The sequence below is a fragment of the Mauremys mutica genome, chromosome 3 (genome assembly GCF_020497125.1).
Source record: "Mauremys mutica isolate MM-2020 ecotype Southern chromosome 3, ASM2049712v1, whole genome shotgun sequence".
Taxonomy (NCBI): Eukaryota; Metazoa; Chordata; order Testudines; family Geoemydidae; genus Mauremys; species Mauremys mutica.
In genome coordinates this window covers 1,669,793-1,685,681 of record NC_059074.1, presented here as the reverse complement: position 1 = coordinate 1,685,681, position 15,889 = coordinate 1,669,793, and the positions used below count along the sequence as shown (strand labels likewise).

At 62.3% G+C, this 15,889-nt stretch overlaps 2 protein-coding genes across 4 annotated transcripts in view; both read right to left on the bottom strand.

The window, feature by feature from the left end:
- Nucleotides 1-11,109, bottom strand: part of LOC123367031 (protein Mpv17-like) — a 35,753-nt gene extending 24,644 nt beyond the window's left edge. The window contains exons 1-2 of one of the 3 annotated variants that reach the window (XM_045011017.1): nt 11,042-11,109; nt 5,783-5,870 (exon numbers count right to left, since the gene is read on the bottom strand). In XM_045011017.1, coding sequence (XP_044866952.1) covers nt 5,783-5,855 — 73 coding nt within the window. In that variant the 5' untranslated portion in view covers nt 5,856-5,870; nt 11,042-11,109. Of the gene's footprint in view, nt 1-5,782; nt 5,871-9,516; nt 10,046-11,041 lie in introns of those variants that run through there. The other 2 variants (XM_045011016.1, XM_045011018.1) reach the window with 2 other exon arrangements.
- A 1,397-nt stretch (nt 11,110-12,506) lies between these two features.
- Nucleotides 12,507-15,889, bottom strand: part of LOC123366800 (CAD protein-like) — a 51,961-nt gene continuing 48,578 nt past the window's right edge. Inside the window, exons 40-44 of the mRNA XM_045010554.1 lie at nt 14,609-14,734; nt 14,271-14,426; nt 14,087-14,188; nt 13,532-13,626; nt 12,507-13,434 (exon numbers count right to left, since the gene is read on the bottom strand). Coding sequence (XP_044866489.1) covers nt 13,332-13,434; nt 13,532-13,626; nt 14,087-14,188; nt 14,271-14,426; nt 14,609-14,734 — 582 coding nt within the window. The 3' untranslated portion in view covers nt 12,507-13,331. The remainder of the gene's footprint in view (nt 13,435-13,531; nt 13,627-14,086; nt 14,189-14,270; nt 14,427-14,608; nt 14,735-15,889) is intronic.

The following is a 15,889-nucleotide window of genomic DNA, read 5'->3' as shown; positions in this document are numbered from 1 at the left end:
CTTGCATGAGATTTTAGCTTTTCTGCCATTATTATGGGCAAAGAAACACTAACTTTTAAGAAAAAGTTTGGAAGCACAAAGAATCAACATGTGAAAATGGTGTTGGAACAGCTACTGAGCGTCTTGAGTCAGGGAGATCAGCGGCGCAGAATGCCGATGCGCACCTATGAACTTGTTCGCTGGCGTGGCGTTGCGTCAGCTCAAGCATCATAAAGTCGAAATTGCTGTCGGAAAGTCGAAACAGGATGTCCCTTTATAAACAGCGTAAGTGCCGTTGGCCGTAACTCAAATGTCATAAAGTGGAGGACTGCCTGTATTAGGAAAAACTATTTCACTAGGAGGGTGGTGAAGCACTGGAATGGGTTCCCTAGGGAGGTGGTGGAATCTCAATCCTTAGAGGTTTTTAAGGTCAGGCTTGACAAAGCCCTGGCTGGGATGATTTAGTTGGGGGTTGGTCCTGCTTTGAGCAGGGGGTTGGACTAGATACCTCCTGAGGTCCCTTCCAACCCTGAGATTCTATGATTCTATACATACAAAACAATGGTGCCTAAATTAGCTGTTACACACCAAGAAAGAGATCTTGGACTCATGTTCAGTACTTTGGAAGCACTATGTTTCCAGAGTACTGCAAATGTATAAGAATCCTTCTCACTGTGCCTGTATCATCCTGAACTCATTCTCCAGCTTCAGAAGATTTAAAAACTATCTCTAGGCATCAATGGGACAGAAGCAACTGAATAATGTAGCTGTCCTCAATGTGCAGGCCATGTGGGGGGGCATGTGCCCCCCGTTAGCTGGTGCTCCCTGTTGTGTCCCTCCAACGTGTCGCTCCTGCCAGGCACAGTATATCTGGGTGAGAGCCAGCCCTGCCCCACAACCATGCCAGCCAAAGGGGGCAGGGAGGGAAGCAGGTCGCACAGCAGGTCAGCCGGGGTAGAACACAGGGCTCCCTACCCCTGCACCTCACTGCCTCTGCCACGTGATGGGCTAGTGCCAGGAGCAGGGTGGAGCTGCTTTGCTGACTCACCCTGACAGCCAGAGCAGGAAGGCTCACAGGACCCCACTCAGGACACAGGCTGGCTGGCTGGCGCTCTGCGCTGCCAGAGCTAGGAGAGGAGACTGAGCAGAGGGAAAGTCCCAGGGATGCTCAGAGAACGGCAAGCGCAGGCCTGGCTCACAGCTGCATTTTGTCGTCATGCTACAGGCTGGAGATCCAGCCATGCCCGGCCAGCAGGCAGCCCTCAGCAGCAGGCTCTAGCTTCGAGACGCCGTGAGAGCTTGTTTGCAGGATGCTGCTAGCAGCCGGCTCCTCTCCAGCCCATTATTCATAGATTCATAGACTCTAGGACTGGAAGGGACCTCGAGAGGTCATCGAGTCCAGTCCCCTGCCCTCATGGCAGGACCAAATACTGTCCAGACCATCCCTGATAGATATTTATCTAACCTACTCTTAAATATCTCCAGAGATGGAGATTCCACAACCTCCCTAGGCAATTTATTCCAGTGTTTAACCACTCTGACAGTTAGGAACTGTTTCCTAATGTCCAACCTAAACTTAGAACAGGACTCTCGTCCCAGCGCTGCAGGTGAGCGGGAGTGGACTTGACGGTCTAGGAATTCCTCCCAACTCTGCACCCGCATGGGCAGCCAAGGCACCCGCATCCTTTGGGGTTCATGCCCAGGAGTTACACAGTGAGCCTGAAGGCAGCGTGTCAAACAGGCTCAGTCACTGGGGCGTCAAACACAGCACACTGGAAATGTCTGCAAGGGCCAAGCGTTGGCTCCCTCTAGCCAGAGAGCAGCTGGGCTGCAGCCCCACCTTCACCGCTGGCACTGTGATGCCTTGCAGCGCCCGCCCCCAGGCACGCCCCTGGTCCTGCTCCCCGCCAGACTCACCCCTGCTGCCCCAAAGCCTGGCACCTGGCCATCAGCCTTGCCCAAGGCAGGTGAAAGCCAAGGGAGCCAGCCCCCTGCCCTGGACGGGCGCTGGAGACCCCAGAGTTGGAGCGGGAGCAGACTCTGTGCTAACACGGCTCCCGTCAGCAGAGCAGCCCAGCTACCCCAGCGAATGTGCCCTGCCAATAACTGGTGTCGGGGGGATGCTGCTGCTGTCCAGCCAGGCTCTGGCCCAAACCCTCCTGGAGCCGGGAGGCCACAAGCCCAGAAAAAGACTCCCCGCCAGCCCAGGCACCAAGCCAACCCCCCCGCCCCCAACTCGCCTCCTGGGAATGGAACGCAGGACCCCAACCTCGCACCAGGCACCCCCCACGAGCCCTGGCCGGGGCGGCTGAGCTGAGCAGAGCAGTCAGGGTGCTGCTGGAAGATCACGGTCCCAGGCCTAGTTAACGCCTCAGACATCACTGCCATGGCCCGGCACAGCCCGACCCCACCCAGCCTACCATCGAGGGGCTGCTCGCTGGGGCCGGCTCCACTGCCCACCTGCTACATTGCTAACAGGCTTTCGGTGCTCCCCCGGCTGCCCCCCACATGGGGGGGGGTCCTGGCCCCTCCCTGCCCCCCGTTCACCACAAGGCCCCCAAAGAACCATGGGCCGGGCTGGCGGTGTGCAGAGACACTGCCCAGCTGTCTGTCTGTCGGGCCAGTGCCCACAGCGGGTCCCGGGCGCTCCAGTAACACTAATGAGGAGCCCGCCCCAGGGGGCAGCTCCCAGGTCTGGTGGTCGGCCCCTGCCCCCTGGCGCTCTGAGCCCCAGGCTCCCACTGGCTCCGTGCCCTAGGCGGGAGGAGCCTTTTGCCCTCCAGGGTTGCTGCCAATTCAGCCTCAGCAGGGGGCAGTCGGCCAGCTGAAGGCCGTGAGGGGTAGTTGTGACCTGCTCTCCTGTATGGTCCAGGCCCAGGCGCCTCCCACAGGGGCCCTGGGTCCAGGCCAGCCCTGTTGGGGACCCAGAGCTGAGCACGAGGCAGAGCCAGCCAGGCCGGAGGTAAAGACCCCTCACGGTGAGACCTCTGCGCTCTCTGGCTCTGTGCTGTGCACCTCGGGGGGACGTGCACCCAGGGGGTACCCAGCGGGACCACGCACTCCTTCAGAGATTCCCCTAGTCTTACAACAGGCCACATAAAAAGCACTAGCGACGTCAGCACAAACTAACATTTCCGTCAGCCAGGGACTCGTTCCTACTGCCCTAGGCACACCACAGACTGACCGGTAAGTACACGAGCTCCGTTCCACGCGGTTTGTGATTCGCCGGTGACACCGAGCACGTCGGTAGTTTGTCAGTAACAGTGTGGCTGGGACACTCCTGGGTTTTTGTGTCTGATTTTGTAAGTGAGGTGAAACGTGGGGTACGCGAGACAAACCAGCCTGGGGAGAGGGGCACAGTCGTCTGGAACGATTGCGAGCCACGGCGCCAGCCTCTGCCTGCTAGGCTGCAAGGCCCTTTCCCCACGCAGGTACAGAACCACCCCCAGATGTCTCCTGGGTGAGCTCCCCAGCCTGTGCTTGGCCAGTTCATCCCGTTGGGCCAGAGCCAGCGCCCGGCCACTGCCTCCACACACAGACCAGGCCGCTGTGGGGCACATCTTCTTAGTCTCGAGTCCGAGAGGCGGAAAACCCACTCCAGCCTGGGCATCCAGCAGCCCCAACCCCCCACCACACACCCACCCGCTCCAGCAAAAAGGCAACAGGCCACGGAGTGTCCTGCTCACCACACCGGCGGGGCCGTCACTGCTCAGGGAGCTGCGAAGATCTGCACTGATCTTCTTACGCATGAACAGCCGCGCCCCCCGTGGCCTCCCGAGAGGTCGCCGGAGAGGTTACGACCCTGCCTGCTACGTGCGAGGTCAGCCCAGCGGGGCACCAGGCTGGGACCCTCGGCAGCAGGGGAGTGGCCGGGGGCAGGAATCTGAGCGCTGTGCTGACTGGGCAAGAAGGGGCACTCTGGTTCCAAGTCTGCTCTCTGGCCCCGTCGGCCGTCGCAGAGTGGCAGAAAGACGCCCCCCTGATGCCCCAGGCGGCTTCAGCCAATGGCCTTGTGTCAGGATCTTGCCCCGAGCCCTGCTCCTGCTCCGCGGCACAAAGGGGTTAATCCAGGGACGCCAGGGAACCCTGTGCTAGTGCCAGTAATGCCCCAGCTTGTCCCAGCCACGTAGCCTCACTCTGCTCCCTGCCAGAGCCCCCTGGTGCTCACCCTGCTCCGAGCCAGCTGCCAGGGTGGGTCCCTGCCCCCCAGCACCAGACTGCCCCTCCGCTAGCCCACTCGGGGCTCCTGGAGCCTGGCCCCTATCGTCCTCCAGCTCCTCACACTCACTCAGGGTCCCTGTCCCCAGACTTGGCAGGGACTGGGGACCCAGGGCCATCCCCTTGCATGGCTGCAGCTCTGGGCAGGAGCCTGTTTCTCTGCAGGGGCTGCCCGTCTGGACCCTGCTCGGGGCAGACCAAGGAGCAGCAGGAGGGCTGGTGAAAGGGGCCAGGGCTTCTCTCCCCAGCGGACACAGATCCAGAGCCCAGTTGAGGGCACAATGCTGCATAAAGGGGAGCAGAGAGCTCCAGGGCCCAGCCTGGCAGATCTCCAGGCGGGACAGTGCCCAGCCTAGCCAGGCTGTCTTTGGCCTAGCTCATAGCCCGGGCCAGCCAGCCTGCCCCGGGGCCAGGGCCGAGCCGAGCCAGCCCCACACTCACGCCTGGGGAGCTGCAGGACAGGAGTGACCCCTGGAGACAGCTGCAGCCCCAGCCCAGCGGAGGGGCGGGGGAGAGCCAGGAGTGACGGGCCTGGCCCAGACGGAAGCAGAGACCCCCTTAGACGCCAGAGACCCCTTAGATGCAAGCTCAGCCCCGACGGCGCCTAAACCTGAGTGTGTGCTGCCCTCTCCTGGCTGCAGCTGACAGCTCAGGCCTGGCCTGCGGCGCCTGGGGGAGGAACAGCGGGGTGCGGGGCTGGCAGGGAGGGAACAGCTTCGACTGGCCAAAGCTGCTGCCCACCTCAGCGCCCCGCCCCCGCCACTCAAGCAGGGGAGGGGGAATGCGACTCCGACAGGGCATCGGGGCTCGTACCAGAGCCAAGCACCTGCCCGGCTCACTGATGGGCCGGCAGCCCCACCACATGCAGCTGGGGGCTCCTCTCACGTTCCAGAGCACAGCCAGGACCCACTGCCACTGGGCATGGCACACCCAGCGCTCCAACAAGGGCGGGGCTCCAACCCACACCCCAGTGCGGCCTCCGGCCCGGCACTGCCAGCGCCCCAGCCCCACGGTCGCACCCATACTGGAAGGGTCCCTGGGCTCCACCCTCCCCAACACGGCCCAGCAGAGTCACTGCGGAAGCTGCAGCCAGGGCTGGGCTGGGTGAGTGGCAGACACATCTCAGAATTAGCACCGTCCCCAGCAGCTCCAAACAGAGGGGGACGGGGGAGGCCCTGGCTCGCTTGCTGGCGAGAGGATTCCCAAAGGGCTGCTCCTGGCCATCCACCAGCTTTGCTCTAGGCCCCGAAGCAGCAACTCTGCGTGTTCAGCCAGGTACTGGGGCGTGCGTGTGTGTAACACCAGGCATCAAGGGGAGGAGCTGGGCCAGCCCTGCCTAGCCCGTGCCCCTGGCTACGGCTAGCTGGCCAGCTCCCCAGCCCCGAGGCGCAGCACTCTCTGTCCACAGACCCGAGCGCGGGCTGTGGCTAGAAGGGTCCCAGCGCCAGAGCGTGAGACCCAGCTCACTGCACGGACCTTTGCCTCACTCCACCCTGCAGTTCCCGGGCCTGGGGCCTGCCCCGTGCTCAGCCTCTGAGAACCCCCCCATGCAGAGACCCTCCAAGGAACGGCCAGGGGCTCTTACCAGCTGTGAGGATCTGCACTTTCCAGGGGTGCTGGGCCATGAGCCGCTGGTACGACCTCCACAGCGCTGCCATCCTGCCTGCGGCCAGCTGGACAAGAGAAGGCAGAGGTAAGTCCCACGGCCCTGTTCCCCCTCCTCGCCCTCTGCAGGCTTCCCAATTGCCAGCATGGCGAGAGACAGCGTCTGTTTAACGGTGGCACAGGCTCCCGGGGCAGGAACTGGAGGAGAATCAGCCCGCCGTGAGTGTGACAGAGCCTAGGGCAGGGCCCCTCCATCCACCTTTGGCTCACTCCTCCTGTCGGCCGTGCTCACAGCACCACACTGGGCATGGGCGTGTAAGTGCCCCAGCACCACCTGCTCCCCCAGCCCAATGCCAAGCAGGCCCCGTCCGAGGGTGGAGAGCGGAGATACCCATGCCAAGGTGCCAGGTCACACACTTGGGGAATCCCTGCTCTAAGCTGGGGACGTCTCCGTTGGAAGCAATGGAGCAGGAGAGACCTGGGTGTCTGGGTCCATCACGGGGTGACTATGAGCCGCCCGCCAGTGTGATGCGGCCGTGATAAAAGCTAACGCAGTCCTAGGGTGCATCAGGCGAGGGATTTCCCGGAGAGACGGGACGTGTTAGTACCGTTACACCAGGCACTGGTGAGCCCTCGGCTGGACAACGCGAGCACAGCTGCTCTGCCGTGGGTAGGAAAGAGGAATTCAGACTGGAAGAGGAGCCGAGAAGGGCGACGAGGCTGATGGCAGGAACGGAAACCTGCCTTACGCGAGGGGACGCAACCAGCTCGGCTTGTTTAGCCTGACCAGACGCAGGCCGAGGGGAGATCGAATCGCTCCCTCTAAATCCACCCCAGGGACAAACACCAGGCTGGGAGAGGAGTTATTGAAGCTAAGCGCCCATGTGGACACAAGAACACGTGGCTAGAAACTGGCCATCAACAGGTTTAGACTTGAAATTAGATGAAGGTTTCTCACCACCAGAGGAGTGAAATTCTGGAGCAGCCGCCCAAGGGGAGCAGTGGGGACAAATCCCTGAACTGGCTTCCAGCCGGAGCGTGATCAGTTTATGGGGGGATGGTGTGATGGGGCTGCCTACGATGGCATGGAGCTGATCTGCAACCGCTAGCAGCAAATCTCCCCAGCGGCCGGGGATGGGACACTGCAGAGAATTCTTTCCCAGCTGTCTGGCTGGTGGGTCTCACCCACATGCCCAGGGTCCATCCCCTGTTGTTCAGTCCCAGATTCTGGCAATCAGAGACAAGGGACACCCAGAGCATGTGGGTGTCCCTGATCATCCTGGCCAATAGCCATTGATGGGCCTACCCTCCATGAACTCTTCTAATTCTTTTTGGAACCCGATTATAGTTTTGCCCTTCACAACATCCCCTGGCAATGAGTTCCTCAGGTTGACTGTCCACTGTATGAAGAAGTACTTCCTTTTGTTTTAAAACTGCTGTCTGTTAATTTCATTGGGTGACCCGTTGTTTTTTTTTTATTATGTAAAGGAGTAAATAACGCTTCCTTATTCACTTCCACATCATTCACGATTTTCTAGACCTCTATCATATCCCCTCTTAGTTGTCTCTTTTCCAAGCTGAAAAGTCCCAGTCTTATTAATCTCTCTGCACAATCTAAGGCTGTTCCATACCTTAATCATTTTTGTTGCCCGTCTCTGAACCTTTTAAAATTCAAATAAACCTTTTCTGAGATGTGGTGACCAGAACTGCAGGCAGTATTCAGCATGTGGGCGTACCATGGAAATATATAGTGGCACAATGATATTTTCTGTCTCATTATCTATCCCTTTCCTAATGGTTCCCAACATTCTGTTCACTTTTTTAGCTGCCGCTGCACATTGAGTGGATGTTTTCAGAGAACTCTCCACAGTGACTCCAAGATCTCTTTCCTCAGTGCTAACAGGCAATCCCATTATTTTGTAAGTATAGCTGGGACTATGTTTTCCAATGTGCATTACTTTGCATTTATCAACATTAAATGTCATCTGCCAATTGGTTGCCCAGTGTCACGTTATTGACATAATCTGTAACTGTAGAGATCACTGTTGCGACCACTGTTCTATATTTGCAGCAAATATTGTATAAAGGTTGTCGTGTAAGGGGTCTATGGAGAGGTTATGGGTTGCTGGTTACGATTATGCTGTCTGTGTGTGTGTATCATTTTTGTAGTTGACGTTATGAGTATTGGCTCTGTACTGTCTGTATTTCAAACTTCTGCTGTGCTTCTGGGTGACACCCAGACAAGTTGGTGTTAGCTCTGCCTAGCCTGCTTGATGGCCCATTAAGGACCATCAGCTACAACTGACCCATTGAGAGGAGGCAGATACGCCTTGTAACTCAGCAAAGTGCAGGGACTTGCCCATGTGACTCCAGACTCCATTTTGTTGTAATTTTCCACAGTAAGAACAAAGAGGTTCTTACACCTGGAAAAGACTATAAAACGCTGATGCCTCATCTCCATCTGGTCTTCAATCCTGCTTCATACCTCTGGAAGGACTTTGCTACACTGAAGCTCTGAACAAAGGACTGAAGGACCCATCCCATCGGGGGATGTTTGTACTCCAGAGACTTGATTTGAACCTGCAGTTTACTCCATCACTGCTACAAGCCTGAACCAAGAACTTTGCCATCACTGTATGTAATTGATTCCATTTAACCAATTCTAGCTCTCATCTAGATCTTTTTCCTTTTATGAATAAACCTTTAGATTTTAGATTCTATAGGATTGGCAACAGCGTGATTTGTGGGTAAGATCTGATTTGTATACTGATCTGGGTCTGGGGCTTGGTCCTTTGGGATCAAGAGAACCTTTTTTCTTTTATTGGGGTATTGGTTTTCATAACCATTTGTCCCCATAACAAGTGGCACTGGTGGTGATACTGGGAAACCAGAGTGTCTGAGGGAATTGTTTGTGTGACTTGTGCTTAAGTCAGTGGGGTAAAACCACAGTCCTCTTTGGCTGCCTGGTTTGGTTTGCCTTAGAGATGGAAAAAACCCGGCTTTAAACAATTTATCCTGAATTGGCACTCTCAGTTGGGTCCCACCAGAACCAGCATCGTTACACCCAGTCACCCAGTTTTGTGAGATCCCTTTATTACTCTTCGCAGTATGCTTTGGATTTAACCGTCTTGAGTAGTTTTGAATCTTCTGCAAATTTTGCCACCTCATTGTTTACCTCTTTTCCCAGACCATTTATGAATATGTTGAACAGCCTTGGATCCAGTATAGATCCCTCCATCCTGAAAACTGACCATTTATTCCTATCCTTTGTTTTCTTTTAACTGGTTACTGATCCGTGAGAGAACCTTCCCTCTTATTCCATGACAGCTGACTCTGCCTAAGAGCCTTTGGTGAGAGACCGTGTCAAAGGCTTGCTGAAAGTCCAAGTTACACTATATCCCCTGGATCACCCTTGTGCAAAGAATTCTAATAGATCGGTGAGACGTGCTTTCCCTTTACAAAAGCCACGTTGACACTTCCCCAACAGATTGTGTTCATGTATGTGTCTGGTAATTCTGTTCTTTACTATAGTTTCAACCAATATGGGTCTAGTTGTCTCAAGTTAGGCAAAATAATTTGAAAATCTGGGCCCAGGTTTGCAATCCTGAGGTCTTTGATGCGAGCAAAAGGCACTACGCAGTATCAAATCAGTAACAAATGAAAAAAGATTCTGAATAATGCTACCAAAAAAAAAGTAATGAAAATGCTACTTACTAACTGATCCCTAGATTTAGGGCGGGGAAGGAATTTCCCCCAGCTCAGATTAGCAGAGACCCTGGGTGGTGGGTGATTCGCCTGGGGCCCAGGTCACTCGCTGGTTTGAACTTGTGTGAATGGTGGAGTCTCTGTCATGTGAAGTCTTTAAACCATGATTTGAGGATGTCAGTGACTCAGCCAGAGGCTCTGGGCCTATCACAGGAGTATGGGGGTGAGGTTCTGTGGCCTGCCATGTGTAGGAGGTCAGCCAAGATGATCACGATTGGCCCCGTCTGGCCCTAAAGTCTCTTGAGTCCAAGGGCTGTGGCTGCAGGCAACAAATCCACCCAGCGAGGCACCTGCCCAGGCTGGCAGAGATCGAATGAGAGCCGAAATGCCCTTAGCTGGTCTCTCCCCCTGCCCGCGTGCCCCAGTGCTGGGGCTGGGAGGGGGCAGACGAGAAGCCAGGGAAGAGGATTTTCTTTTCAAGCTCTTAATGGAAAAGTGTCCAGGCGACTGGCCTCAAACTGCACCCCCTGCCCTGAAGCACCTCACATGGGCCCAGAACAGACGCCTTCCCCCCCCGCAGCTGAAGGGCTGGCCCCAGGCAGTGCGGGGTGGCCAGACCTCGCCTGGTCTCTCCTCTCTGAGAGCACCAGCGCCTCCCAGGAAGGGGTGAGACCCCTCGTGCCTTGCGCAAGCTGAGCCCAGTGCTGGGCCCCAGGCGCTGCCCCATCTCCGGCACAGTCACCCAGCCGCCCCAGCACGCTGCCACTGGCGAAGGACACACGCGAGAGAAGCAGGGCCGCTCAGGGGAGGCACTTTCTGAGCGGTCCCGGTCTCTGGACGGTCTCAGGGGGTGGGGGTACTTGGGGGAGCTGGAACAGTGCAGGGAGGGCTGCAGACCCGGGGGTCTTGGGGCCAGCGCTGGGGAGAGCCCTGGGGAGAGCCCTGGGGCGCTGCGCTCAGCTACCAGCACCTCATTTCCAGCAGCCCCCCCAGCTCGCGGGGAGCTCGGAGACCAGCCCCACAGGCCCTGGCACTGAACGTGCTGCCCTGGCTGAGAGCCCCCCCAGGACCTAACCCCCCCACCGCCCCACGTGACCCGAGCCCCCCCCCGGACCTAACCCCCCCACCGCCCCACGTAACCCGAGCCCCCCCCAGGACCTGCCCCCGACCCCCCACTGCCCCACGTGACCTGAGACACCCCCCCCCCCCGGACCTGCCCCCCGTGCCCCTGGGCCACCCCCACCGCCCCACGGGACCCGAGCCCCGCCCAGGACCTAACCCCCCCACTGCCCCACGTGACCCGAGCCCCCCCAGGACCTGCCCCCGACCCCCCCCACGTGACCCGAGCCCCCCCAGGACCTGCCCCCGACCCCTCCACTGCCCCACGTGACCTGAGCCTGCCCCCGCCGGGACCTGACCCACGTGACCCCGCCACGCTAACCAACCCCCCGCCGGGTCCCCCGGTGAGAAAAACACGCGGGTCCCGGGACAGGAGGCGCGGTGACGTCATTAACACCGCCCATCCCCCCCGTACCTGTGCTTCCGCCTCCGGCCCGCCCCTCCGCAGCCTATTGGTGCAGTGGGAAGTGACGCCACACGCACTTCCGGTTATTCGGGCACTAGAGTCCGATAACTTCCGGTCACATGCAGTTGGGCGGGATTTATTCACCACGTGACAAAGACCCACCTGCGGGCGGGGGGGGGCTGAGCCGGGCACCCAACAGCCCCCCCCCGACCTGCCGGGGGGGTCCCGGGGGCTCCTGGCCCGGCCCCGACTCCCCGCGCCGCCCCCCCCGGCAGAGTAACCCCCCCCGGGGTGCGACCGGGCGGTGGGGCTGGGCTCCCCCCCCCCCGGCAGAGTAACGCCCCCCCCGCAGGGTGCGACCGGGCGGTGGGGCTGGGCTCCCCCCCCCCCGGCAGAGTAACGCCCCCCCCGCAGGGTGCGACCGGGCGGTGGGGCTGGGCTCCCCCCCCCAGCAGAGTAACCCCCCCCGGGGTGTGACCGGGCGGTGGGGCTGGGCTCCCCCCCCCCGTCGGGTAACGTGCCCCCCCCCCCGGGGTGTGACCGGGCGGTGGGGCTGGGCTCCCCCCCTGGGTAGCACTGAGCCCTTCTCCAGCCCTGCTCGTACCGCCCCCCCCCCCCCGGGTCAGAGCACGGCTCCTTTACCCCAGAGCCGGGCCAGGGCCTGGAGCCTGGGCGAGCCAGACACCAGCCTAGGGGACTGCCTGAGAGGAAGAAAATATCGACACACATGGAGGGGGGCGGCTGCCGGCAGAGCACAACCGCCCCCCCCCCCCCAAACGCAGTGCGAAATATTGGGACAAGCTGCAGCCTGACCTCACATCGCTCAGGACACAGGCCAAACCCCTAACTCTGGGGCCAGTCGGACCCTACACGAGCTTGGAACCAGGCTGAGGCCCTGCGCCCCTCCCCGGGGACATCCCATGCAGGGCTCAGCCCCCCTGCCCCCATCTCGCCGCTGCCCAGAGCGGGTGGAGCTTGGGGCCTGTGACTGGGGACAACGGGGGGGGGTTACGGAGAGTGGCAGGAGCATCATCACTGGAGGACAATTACTAGCACCCAACCTCACTGCTCGACTGGCACCACGCCCAGGACTCCTGCCCATTGCCCCATGTTGGCCCTGGCCACTCGCACCGCTGGGCTTGGGGGCCCTGTGGTGCGTAACCCCCGTTCACCGCTCCTTCCCCTTCACCCCGTTGCTTTTCTCCATCCATCCCTCTGTGACTAAACAGGGCCCTGCGCCGTGTCATTGCACTCGCGGCTTCGCTGCATTCACCCCAAGGGCTGGAACAGGAGTTTCCTGGCCGCGTTCCTGCACGTGCCTTTTCTTGGCTGGAGCTGGCTGCAGCACGAACTCACCCCCGGGCTCGCACTCAGGCCGAGCGTTCGAGCACCACCCAGCGGCGGCCGGCCTGGCCCACCCGCTCCTCCGCACAGACCACACGGGCAGGGGGTGCATCCAGCTCAGTTTATTAAACCCAAGGAAAGCCATTCAGTTCACAGTGGTGGGTGTAGAAAAGTTGCTGAACAGATGCTGCTCACCCCCCTCCCTTGCCATGGGGCCAGCAGGGCGGAACGTGCTCTGCCCCTCACTGTGCTCAAGGCCAGGCTCACACCCAGGGACACGGCTTGGGGGTGACCAAACTCCTGCTACAAGAGACGGGGGCTGCTCAGCAAGTGGAGGAAAGGGGGAGACCAGGGGAAAAGAGGCCCCTGACCCCTGTGACTGGGGCGCCACAGCCGCGGGGGGGAGGGGGGCAGAGGAGGCCAGGGGGGGCCGGGGTTAGCTGGAGCCACAGAACATGCCCATGCTGGGAAGGGAGATTCTCCTGGGGGCGGGCTAGGAACCGTCACAATGAACCGTGGCCCAGGAGGGCCGGGGAACAGCCTGGACTCCACCAGCCGCCGAAGGGAGCCAGCCCCGGACCCCGGCTGGAGGAGGACAGGTACCCGGGAAGCCAGCAGGTGCCACCTCAACCCAGATACTAGGGAGCTTGGGAGCCCCCAAGTCTGGGGAAGGGGCAGCGCACCCCACATCACTCCCTCCCCACAGCACATGCAGGCTGATCTGCCCCTGGAATGATACAAGTATGACCCGTTCTGAGCCTCAACCAGCCAGCTGGCATGGCCCTGCCCGCTGCCCAGCCCCAGCCCCCTGGGTCAGAGGGAGGCCTTGCTCGGCGCAGGCCCTGTCGCACGTGGGGGGGGGAAGGAGCTGGGTCCGTCCGTGGGTCCGTCCATCGCTAACCAGGTCTGGAGCCCGGGGGTTCCTGCCGCAGCTGGCACTGCCCAGGCGGGGGGCCTAGTACCTGCCGAGCACCGTGGCCAGCAGTGCCATCCGGATGTACATGCCGTTCTCAGCCTGGCGGAAGTAGGCTGCCCGGGGGTCCGAGTCCACCTCCACACTAGGGAGCAAGGGGAGAGTCACTGCTAGGAACTGGGGAGCCCCCCGCCGGGGGGAAGGGACCCCGGAGCCACAGCCCCCAGCCCAGCGCCCCTCACCTGATCTCATTGACACGAGGCAGCGGGTGCATGACCACCATCCTCTTCTTGGCCCTGGTCATGATGTGTGGGGTGAGGATGAACTGCCCGAAGCACTGGCCGGGGGGAGAGGCTGTTAGCACCCCAAGGATGGGCAGGACCACGGGCATCACTGCTCCTGCCTGGCACGGCCGCCCCAGCGCCCTACCGCTCCCGGGACCCCCACCTGGTCACCCCACTGGCCCCGGGGTCCAGGTGCCACACCCTCCCCCCACCTGGTCACCCCACTGGCCCCAGGGTCCAGGTGCCACACCCTCCCCCCACCTGGTCACCCCACTGGCCCCGGGGTCCAGGTGCCACACCCTCCCCCACCTGGTCACCCCACTGCCCCCGTGGGCCGTGCCACCTCCCCCACCCGGTCACCCCCGGGGCACTGTCACCCCGCTCCATCCTTTGCAATCCCCTGGGCAGCAGTGTAGGGGCCTAGAGACACAGCAAGGCTGCCGCAGCCAAGCCCCAGCCCAGGGCCAGAGCGGACGCAGCTCGCAGGCCCTGCGGGGCAGCGCCGACACTCACCGCCTCGTACTCCTGCACGGAGTCGAATCGCTCCTTCTGGATGCGGGTGACGTACAGCACGTCCGTGTCGGGGAGAGCCTCCTCGAGGCTGTCGAACTCCTCCTGGGGAGGGGAGGGGAGGGCGTTAGCGCGGGGCGGGGCGGGGGGCACCGTGGGGGCGGGGGCACCGTGGGGGCGGGCTCACCTGCTTGATGCCCTTGGAGGCGACGAAGTGGATGATGTCGGCGGGCATGCGGAGGTCGCGGGGCGTGACGTAGCGCAGGTTGACGCGGTACTGCGTCAGGAGACAGGCCAGCGAGTGCACCGTGCGGCCGTGCTTCAGGTCCCCCACCATGGTGATCTGGGGAGAGAGAGCCGCACCCTGGAGCCCGGCCAGCAGGGGGCAGCGCTCGCAGGGGACTCCCGGGGGGGGGGGGGGGTCAGAGCCGAGACCCAGCGCAGCAAACCCCCCTTCCTCCTGCCCAGACAGGCCTGAGCCCCCAGCCTGGCACAGTGTGGGGGCGCCCGGCCCGGCCCCCTTACCGTCATGCCGTTAACGGTGCCGAGCTCCTCGCGGATGGTGAAGATGTCCAGTAGGGCCTGCGTGGGGTGCTCCCCGACGCCATCCCCGGCATTGATCACCGGCTTCCGGCAGTGCTTGGCAGCCAGCTGCAAACGAGACACGGGCTGGGCACGGGGGGGGGGACGGGCTGGGCACGGGGGGGGCCCAGCGCGGCCGCAACCCCTCCGCCTGCCCCTGATCCACGGGGCCCAGCGCGGCCGCAACCCCTCCGCCTGCCCGATCCACGGGGCCCAGCACGGCCGCAACCCGTCCCCCCTCCCCCCGATCCACGGGGCCCAGCACGGCCGCAACCCGTCCCCCCGCCCCCGATCCATGGGGCCCAGCGCGGCCGCAACCCGTCCCCCCTCCCCTCGATCCACGGGGCCCAGCGCGGCCGCAACCCGTCCCCCCCCCCGCCCCTGATCCACGGGGCCCAGCGCGGCCGCAACCCCCCTCCTCTCGATCCATGGGGCCCAGCGCGGCCGCAACCCCCCTCCCCTCGATCCACGGGGCCCAGCACGGCCGCAACCCCTCCCCCGCCCCCGATCCACGGGGCCCAGCACGGCCGCAACCCCTCCCCCGCCCCCGATCCACGGGGCCCAGCACGGCCGCAACCCCTCCCCCGCCCCCGATCCACGGGGCCCAGCACGGCCGCAACCCCTCCCCCGCCCCCGATCCACAGGGCCCAGCGTGGCCGCATCCCCCCTCCCCTCGATCCACGGGGCCCAGCACGGCCGCAACCCCTCCCCCGCCCCCGATCCATGGGGCCCAGCGCGGCCGCAACCCCCCTCCCCCCGATCCACGGGGCCCAGCACGGCCGCAACCCGTCCCCCCGCCACCGATCCACGGGGCCCAGCGCGGCCGCAACCCGTCCCCCCTCCCCTCGATCCACGGGGCCCAGCGCGGCCGCAACCCGTCCCCCCGCCCTCGATCCACGGGGCCCAGCGCGGCCGCAACCCCCCTCCCCTCGATCCACGGGGCCCTGCCCGGCTGCAGCCCATCCCCCCGCCCCCGATCCACGGGGCCCAGCACGGCCGCAACCCCTCCCCCGCCCTTGATCCACGGGGCCCAGCACGGCCGCAACCCCCCTCCCCTCGATCCACAGGGCCCAGCGCGGCCGCAACCCCCCTCCCCTGCCCCCGATCCACGGGGCTCAGCGTGGCTGCAGCCCATCCCCCCGCCCCCAGGCACGGGTAGTCCATCTCCCTCCCACCCTACGGGGCTCAGCGGGGGGAAGCTCATGCCCAGCCACAACCCACCCC